The sequence below is a fragment of the Stylophora pistillata genome, chromosome 1, assembly GCF_964205215.1.
Source record: "Stylophora pistillata chromosome 1, jaStyPist1.2, whole genome shotgun sequence".
Taxonomy (NCBI): Eukaryota; Metazoa; Cnidaria; class Anthozoa; order Scleractinia; family Pocilloporidae; genus Stylophora; species Stylophora pistillata.
The window spans coordinates 7,156,551-7,165,000 of record NC_142519.1 but is presented as its reverse complement, the minus strand read 5'-3'; the positions used below and the strand labels follow the sequence as shown (position 1 = coordinate 7,165,000).

The 8,450-nt window shown below is 39.2% G+C and overlaps 1 protein-coding gene across 1 annotated transcript; it reads right to left on the bottom strand.

Annotated features, from left to right (window-relative positions):
• Positions 1–502: 502 nt before the first annotated feature.
• LOC148741052 (angiopoietin-related protein 7-like) lies at positions 503–6,392 on the bottom strand. The gene is made up of 3 exons (XM_088747906.1): positions 6,136–6,392; positions 1,734–2,117; positions 503–1,108 (listed from the first exon to the last, which is right to left on the bottom strand). Exons 1-3 carry the CDS (start codon positions 6,329–6,331, stop codon positions 834–836), a joined length of 855 nt encoding a protein of 284 aa, XP_088604032.1. The 5' UTR covers positions 6,332–6,392; the 3' UTR covers positions 503–833.
• Positions 6,393–8,450: the final 2,058 nt, after the last annotated feature.

The window sequence follows — 8,450 nt, the reverse complement described above, 5'->3', positions numbered from 1 at the left end:
CAACACCATATTGAGACTCAGTCTCAAAAAACCCGAGGATAAAGGGCATGACGTCCGGGAAAGACAACCCCTCAGGGAGCCCCCGACAGTCAATGTCGATTGACCTCTTAAAAGCAACAACCATTGTGAGACCAAGGTAAGTTCGGCTCCACCCAAGAAATCCCAAAAAGGGATGGGTGACCGACCCGAATAAAAGAAAAAAACCACTGCCAAGGAGGAAAAAGTCGCAAGTTTTCCCTCCCGGCAGGTACTCACTTATCCGACTAGAACTCCAAAAAAACAAACAAGCACACCACAAAACAAACTCCCAACCACTAGGGAAAGGAGCGAACACTTACCAACAAGCAAAAGTCTCATCAGTGCAGTGCTAATGCTAGGATGGGGGAGAACCGAGACGGTCACCCCAAACGACCCAACCATTGTGGTATCGTCTAAGCCATGCCAGAGTGCTCAAACTAGAGTAAACCAGCGAGCATGCTTATATATATAAGCTAGGTTATAATGATAAAGTAAAAACTAAAAGTATTTTTCTGTATGTTTCAGACAATCAAGGCTGGTTTGAAGGCAGAGACAGGATCGCAATTCGACTGACAAAACCGGTTAATTAACTTAACCGAGTTGCCTTGTGGAGATAGCATTAATAAAACAAGGCGTTGATGCTTCTTGAAAAAGAAAACGGACAAAATAGAAGGGGTGAGGGGAGTTTTATAATCATTTATGGTCTAATATAGCTTACCAGCTGCTCCCCTCCGTTCCTTTTCTCTGCCTTCCCACCCTATCAAATGTGTTAACAAAATATATTCCGTGGCCGAGATAATTTAAAATAAAAAAATCTAAGGAAAGTCGACTGGTCGGATTTTCATTTCTGATGTTTCGGGAGTGCTGAGTTCAGGTTTATCACGAACTAAGAATCCCCAATGAGATTTTCCCTCTCCATCCTTTCGATAAACACCGTTGAGATTTGCATAAACAACACACCTCTTGTTTGATATGTACCACCATCCTCCACCAATGTTCATGCGATCAGTGGGGGCACAATCAGTCTTATCCCACGTGTGAAAAAACTGGCCCACATGAGGGCGGAAAGAATCATTAACAGTCGAACTTTCTAAAAATTAATAAATAGCAGAGTGAATAAACACAAATTAAATCAATTAAATACCACCTTCTACGTATTGTAAAGAATTACGAGAATATTGACTCGGTAAATATTCTTTTACTTTGACTTGGGCCAAGTCAAAATACGTGCGAGATTCGGTCCAAAAAAAACAAAAAAAGAGTTCGGCCAATATCTAGTCATCTGGACCGAACAAACTTGGCCAATTAGGATTCACTGTATGGCAAAAAGATTTCGCTTTATTAAGAATCTAGAATGACTTGTTTATTTCGAGAGCCGTGGAAGATAGCCAACTGTGTTTTTAGCACAATAAACCCACGAGATTCGTTTGTAACTTCTTTGCTATGACTGTCTTCTTCCGCTTTTTGCGACTTCATTGGGGCAAGGGCTCCAATTTCGTCAAAACTTTAATTTGTTTTTAATTATCTAATGTCAGCTTACCTGCGAGAGCTCTTTTGTTTAATTTTGTTTATCTGCACGTCAAAATATCATCTATGTCGCTTAATACGGTCGTTTTGGACAGGGTGACAATACTGATGCTGTTGGTAGATTTGATTATGCCTTTGATAGGTAAATTAAGATGAACGAATAAAAAACAAAAAGAGGATTGACTTACTTGATAGATTTCCAAGGCTCAACTGGTACTTAGCTTTCTCATCTCTAAGTCCAAACCACTCATATTCGCCGTGAACGGATTTGTTAGCGGTTACTCCAAGGTCCACTCGAAGTCTGTTTTCTGTTTCATTTCTCGTCAGACGACGGATCTTGTCAAATCCCAGCCAAAAATCTCCTTTAAGGCAGTTGCCAAAGCCATGTTTGTAGTCATCCCAGGTGCGGTTGAAATCAGCAGAGCCATCGAGTCTCCTTTGAAATACTGTCCACCCCCCACCAGATGTTGTTTGGTCACAGTATACATCTAAGGCACCTGAACCGTCAGGGTCGATTGTATAGACGTCACTGACTCTTATACCGGATTTATACAACTCGGCACAGTTCTTGGCTGACGAAGAAAAACATGGTTTATCATCTGAATTGCATAAGGACCTACCGAGTGGAGTGGGTCCAAGCGTGGTTAGGATTGGCCCCTAATCTCGAATATCGTCACAGACTAACCGGCCGGAAAAGGAATGAACAATGTTAGGGTAGAAGTGAACGAGATTACATCATGTTTCAACCTGTGTTTTTTCTTCTCTTAGTGTGTCTATTCTAAATCTTCAATCTCCTCTGATATCACACTGGCTTTATTCTCTATCTTCCATTTTAGTTTATCTGACAAGGGTAAGCGCTTTTCAAGAAATTTGACCTCATGTTTGAACCTTTACCTTGAAAGGGTTTGAAGCGTCTCTTGCCTTTAATTTGCCGCTCTATTTTTTTTTTTTTTTTAATTTTTTTTTTTTTTACCATAGCCAGGTCTTTTTTCTTTGGTAGGGGAGAGGGGAAACTTGTTAACACTTTTTTCTCTAAGGGACATCTCTTGAATTTAGGAGATATTTCTAACCCATCTTTCGCATGTTCTGCGCAGCTTTGAATGTCGTAAAATAATATAATTTAAACAATTGGCAAAACCTGATGACATTTGTAAGTTTCATTCCAGCTGAGTTCTCCTCTTACATTTTCTTAATGAACGAATATTAGCTGTCGTCACACTACAGGGTTTTGTCCTAGGGAAACTTGACTTGTTGACAGTTTCCCAAGGGAAACTCAAATTTGCAAGTGTGACAGATTTTTCCCTAAGTAAATTACCTCGGGAAAGTTTTATCGTCTGGGGATTGAAAACCGCAAGAGAACAAAAGAATGTCCTGTGGATTTCCCTCGACAACTACCCTAAAGCAGAAAAAGGGAAAATTCAAATCCCAGAGTAGCCGACCAATGGACGCTCGTCGGCGATCGCGCAAGTGACAGATCCGGAATTATCGTGCTGTGAAACTAATTTTGAAAGCGCTTGAGAACATGACTTCTGTTGAAGATCTTGCCGCGTACGCGCGAAAATCCATGATGTCGCGATTTAGAGAAATCGTGTGAGTATAAACCGCTTCTGAATTCCTTATTTTTTTTTCTGATTCACTCCAGGTTTAGTTTGTTCTTATAAATATCCACGCAAAAATAGTCAAGAATTGACTAAATGCGGCTTTTCGTCGTCTTTGAATCCTTCGAGAAATCAGGCGCTGCAGTAAAATTACTCTTGCTCATCTTGCTCTTTGAAATAAAGTAATGAACAGCAATGAAATAAGAATAAAAACCTCTCTTTGATCCGTTTGATTCTCGAGCATGTTTTCCGTTTTTGAGCCAAAATTTTTTGCGCCAAAATTTTGAACACGCGACCTGAAATTTAATCCTTTGTGGCGTTGAATCTCCCAAAGTCCAATGGTCTCCAGTGTGACCTTTTAACCTAGGGAAAATGAAACCTGAGGTACATTTACCTAGGGAAATTTTTCCTAGGTAAAACGATTTTCCCCGTGTAGAAGCCTGTAGTGTGACCACGGCTATTAGCAACTTTTTATCATAGATTTTGTTGATGAAAGGATCAATACACAGCCCAAGAGATCCGGGACTGCTACACTTCATGTCTCAAATGCGCTCGCCAATTCGACTTTCATCGCGATTAGCTGCGAGATGAGCAACATAATCTTTATTGGGTAACAGTGTGCTTCATTAAACCAGCGGAAATCTATCCGAGATTTCCACCATATATTAACCACCGGGCAATTAATACATCTGCGTCCGCGCACTTGTGTTTTAGAGAGCATTGAGTGCTTTTTTTTTTTTTTTTTTTAATTATTCAGGAGCTTCTAGGAGGCTAAATGAAAATACTTCTGAAAGGGTGATGACATTACTATAGTCTTTTTTTTTTTTTTTTTTTTCTTTCATATAAAAGTTGGAAGGTCGCGTAATGCTTCTTCAACTTTTTTTTTTTTTTTTCCAACGGCGAATATTCGAAAGGACATAACCTCTAACTAAACCATGAAAAGTCAGATGGTAATTTTTCCGCTAGCGTAGCACTGTTCAATTTCTCTTACATGAGTGATTTGAGTTGAACTGAAACTTCCCTCGAAAATATTGATATTGAACTCAACAGCTCAGGTTTGTTTTCCCGTTTACACATGTCTTTGGTATGATTAGTGTAAAAAAATAAATGAGTGGATTGATTAAAAGAGGCGATTCCTGTTCAGCGTTGTGTTGTACGATTACTACGAGGGTTGCTAGGAGAAAACGCGGTGACCTGTTAAAAGTGGTGATGTATTAAACACCCCCTCTGCAAGCTTGTGCATTTATGCTTACCGAAACCACGTAAAGCCAAAAAAAAAAAAGAAAATTAGAGGATTGCTTAAGTTTTTGTATATATTAGTTCAATCCATTCCATAACGTCTCAGATCCAAAGAATACGACATTTTGAGTTAACTATGTCGTGTATATCGCAAGGTGTGGATTTCATCGCCTGCTTGATTATCGCGAAAAAAAAACATGAGCGTCACGTTTCTGCTCCCTTTAAAGTTGACCGGTCAGTTTCCTTTACACGCGAAGCTTCTTTATTTCCTGTTTTTTTTGCTTTGTTTTTCGCCGTTTTTTCATATCTTATCAACAGATATTTGCGAGTGATGAATGATTCCTATCGAACATAGAGGTTAAATGAAAGGGCATTTTCTTTTATCCTCCCACAAAAAGCTGGAAACTCAATTTCCTTCGCACGCAAAGGTTCTTTAGTATTTTTTTTTTCTCATTTTTTTTTTTTTTTTTGGTTTTTTTTTTGCTGTCTTTTTTGTTTTAATTTAAGAGAAAAATCGAGTTTCCAGATGGGATTTGAACCCACGACCCTCCGTGATCTAGTCGGATGCTCTAACCACTGAGCTACAGGAGACTATGGTGAGCAAGGGTCAATTAGTGGGTATTGACTGCAACCGCATCACGCGGCTACACAGCCAAACATCAGCTAGCGTATAGAAGCTCACTAACAGCATCACGCTGTCACATTAAAGCATCACATGCATTAAAGCATCACATGCAGCCAACCAGCCCCCAAGGTGAGCATGTAAAGATGAAATAAACAATTTTTTAATTTAAGAGAAAAATCGAGTTTCCAGATGGGATTTGAACCCACGACCCTCCGTGATCTAGTCGGATGCTCTAACCACTGAGCTACAGGAGACTCTATGGTGAGCAAGGGTCAATTAGAGCATCCGACTAGATCACGGAGGGTCGTGGGTTCAAATCCCATCTGGAAACTCGATTTTTCTCTTAAATTAAAAAATTGTTTATTTCATCTTTTTTTGTTTTGTTTAGTTTTTTTAATTTCTTATCAATCGACATGTCATGAAATCTACCTTAGGAAAATAGAGATTATGTGACCGTTTAGTCGTCTCTTTTCTTTCAATATCCATTTCCACTTTACTTTTATGTCTTTTTGAAGTTGTAAGGTCACCTATATTTTTTCACGCAAGGCTCCCTCAATAATATGATTCTTCATTGTCGCATATGCGCGAGGGATGAGATATTCCTATAAAACCATGATACTCTACCTCCATTTCGCTTTCTAGTCTGAAGTTCACAAAATTTTCTTCACGCCAGCTTAAGTACCCTTATTTTTTTTTTCAAATACTGATTGAATCATTGTTAGGCTAATAGGTTAGTACGAAAAAAGATGACATTATCACCAAAGAGAACTAGCATATGGTAATTGTGGTATCAAGACAGCTGCATCTTTGGAGTGTATGAGGTGACACAGGTCCGCAGATGCATTACTATCAAAGGCTGGCAACGCATCAAATCTAGTCAGTAGCTTAGACAGGTGAATTTTGTTTTTTGTGTGTGCATGGGCAAGTCAGGAGCAATTCTATCTTGGTGGGGGATACAGTGCTGCTAATACAATTTCTGAAATCTGTCTAATAGGACATTCTAACTTCATTCCGAAAAAGTGTATTAAAAGTAATAGTCACTTTTTTATAATATCTTACACAAAACTGCGAAAAAAGGTGTAAAACTTGAATCACCCGACTACACACGAGAGAAATAATCTTACTTACATATTCCTACTCTCTTGTTTTGCTTTGAAATTTTGATTTCCAATTGAAGCTGTCCAAGTTGTTCTTGCGTCTCTCTCAGGGAGCCTCCTGTGTCGTTATGGCGAGGTATCATGGCTGCATGCTTCGAAGCAAAAAGGTTCGTCGTAACAAAAAGCGCCACTAGCAGTAAAGCGGACATTAGGGAAACAGAAGACATTCTGATCTGTGAAGTTTGATCCAACTCAGTAAAAGCTGCAATGATCGGCTGCAATATAGTTTCAGACTGGAAAAATTTAATAAATTAACGTATGAAAAAATCAGACAGTAATAAAAATTAAATATTTCAGCGAGGAATGGGGTTCTTACTTGCAAGGGAAGCAGCCCTCCAACTCCAAATGTGTTATTGAAATTGTCTGAAGGATCAGCGAGTTCACAAGCACGCCTTCAGTTAGATCGAAGGAACTCAAACTCTATACGAGCAGAGTGCATTCCAACCTATAAGCATACCCTGTACCAGGTACCTTGAGTACAGACGCGTAATCAGGAAATGGTCTGTTGCCAGCAGTTCTATCAAATGTATTACATTTCCTCCCTCCCCTCTTTGTTTGATGTACATCGTATTCCTTAAATAATTTTTTTTTTTGCTTCATCTCTCTCATCACTGACGTTTTATTTGGGTATTTATGATTATTAGGAATAAAGCTGTCATATTGGTGCCAGCTTTCATGTTTGTTATCAGATCGTGTTTGAGAAGCTCTCGGGAAACGATCGGAGCAAGAATTATCCGCACAGTGAATCGCTATTAACTGGACAACAGTAGATTGCTTTGGAGATCAACAGCGATTTAACAAATATCAGTGTCAAACTGGACGAAATCAGTGCGCAAACTCATAGCGCGACATAGCTCCCTTAGAATCATCGAAAATCTATGCCTTTACTCAATCATCGCCCGTGTCAAATCTCGTTTACATTTAATTCCATCTTTTTTAACTGATGAGGTCAAAATGGAATATAGGCTTTGAGTAGGCTTAAGGAGGAAGTCGCATGAAAGTGATCATCCGAAAGCTGGTTGAGGCAACGAAAGAAGCAGTATTGGTCGGAATGTGCCTCTTCAATAACATTCGTCTAAGGTCATGAACCACGCAAGGAGAAAAAAACATTATTGAGCTCTGAAAAGAGTCAAGGGGAGATAAAAGGTATAGATTTTCTCGTGAAATAGGTATTCGGTAAAAAGCCCACTTATAAAATTTGGTCACGGTCGTCGTCTTACCTTAGAAAAGGCACTTCCAGCGTTTCTGCGCAGGCACTGGTTATCAGACAATCCAAACAGAAGTCCTCTTAGAGGATTTTTCGATTACTAGTTGATGTTGTAATTGTTAGATATTTGTTCGTTCTGTTTGTTTGTTTGTTTATTTTTCATTTTCAACAGGTAAAACCCAAATTCGAGGTGGCATGTCCCTCAAAGACTCGACTCCATTTCACCTTGAAATATGATGTTTGATAGGACATTTCAATCAACCAAAAACCTCTAACTGCGCCAACGGCTCGGGTTTTCCAACAGATCGTAAACTCGGAAGAAATTCACAATAGTGTCGGGTTTCTTTCTAAACTCGTATTTAGTTTTTCTTTCAACAACGCTTGGCATAAACTCATAAAAAGAAGTTCTAAGATGAAAATTGGCGTGTAAAAAGTGAAACTCAATTAAAACAATTTAAGTGAATCTCAAAGTATTTGCGGCAAAAGGGGGAGAAGCGACCGGGGCCGCTAAGTCCTCCCGCGCGAAATTGACCTTGAAAATAATGTTTTCTATAACGGTTTGAACATTTTATTGTAGTTAAACTGCATGTTATAGATACGCTTTTTTTTTTTTTTTTTTCTTTTGCCTGATTTTGCTTCAGCGAAGCCCGTTTAAGGATGCGAGGAATCTTAAAAAGCTAATCAGGGAAATGTCTTCGCCGGGAATTGTAAGTTGCGGCTAAAAGTTCTAAGCTGAAGTAGACAGATTTTCATCGATGTAATCAGCAGCGCTCTATCCCCCACCACTCCTCCCCCGCCAAGAGTGACCTCAACCCTTAATTCACTCGTTAACACTACTGACTATACTTAATGCGTTACCTGTATCACCACATACACTCTGAAGTGCACGCAAGTGTTCGATCTGCTAGTCTAATTACGATATACTAGTTCTCTCCAATGATAATGCCACCATAATTATACCGGAATATCAATGTAGAAAACGATTAAATATAAGCATTTGAAAACTTTTGAGGTTCCTTACGAGCGGAAAGTTACTTGACAATCTGACTTGACGACAAAATAGGGATACAACTTCATGT

Excerpts from the sequence above, each read along its gene's own strand:
- LOC148741052 (XM_088747906.1), bottom strand. The coding sequence starts at position 6,331 with ATGTCTTCTGTTTCCCTAATGTCCGCTTTACTGCTAGTGGCGCTTTTT. Across the intron at positions 2,118-6,135 it reads AAACAAGAGAGTAGGAATAT|CCAAGAACTGTGCCGAGTTG; the intron begins GTAAGTAAGATT and ends TTTCTTCGTCAG. Across the intron at positions 1,109-1,733 it reads GAGCCTTGGAAATCTATCAA|AAAGTTCGACTGTTAATGAT; the intron begins GTAAGTCAATCC and ends ATTAATTTTTAG.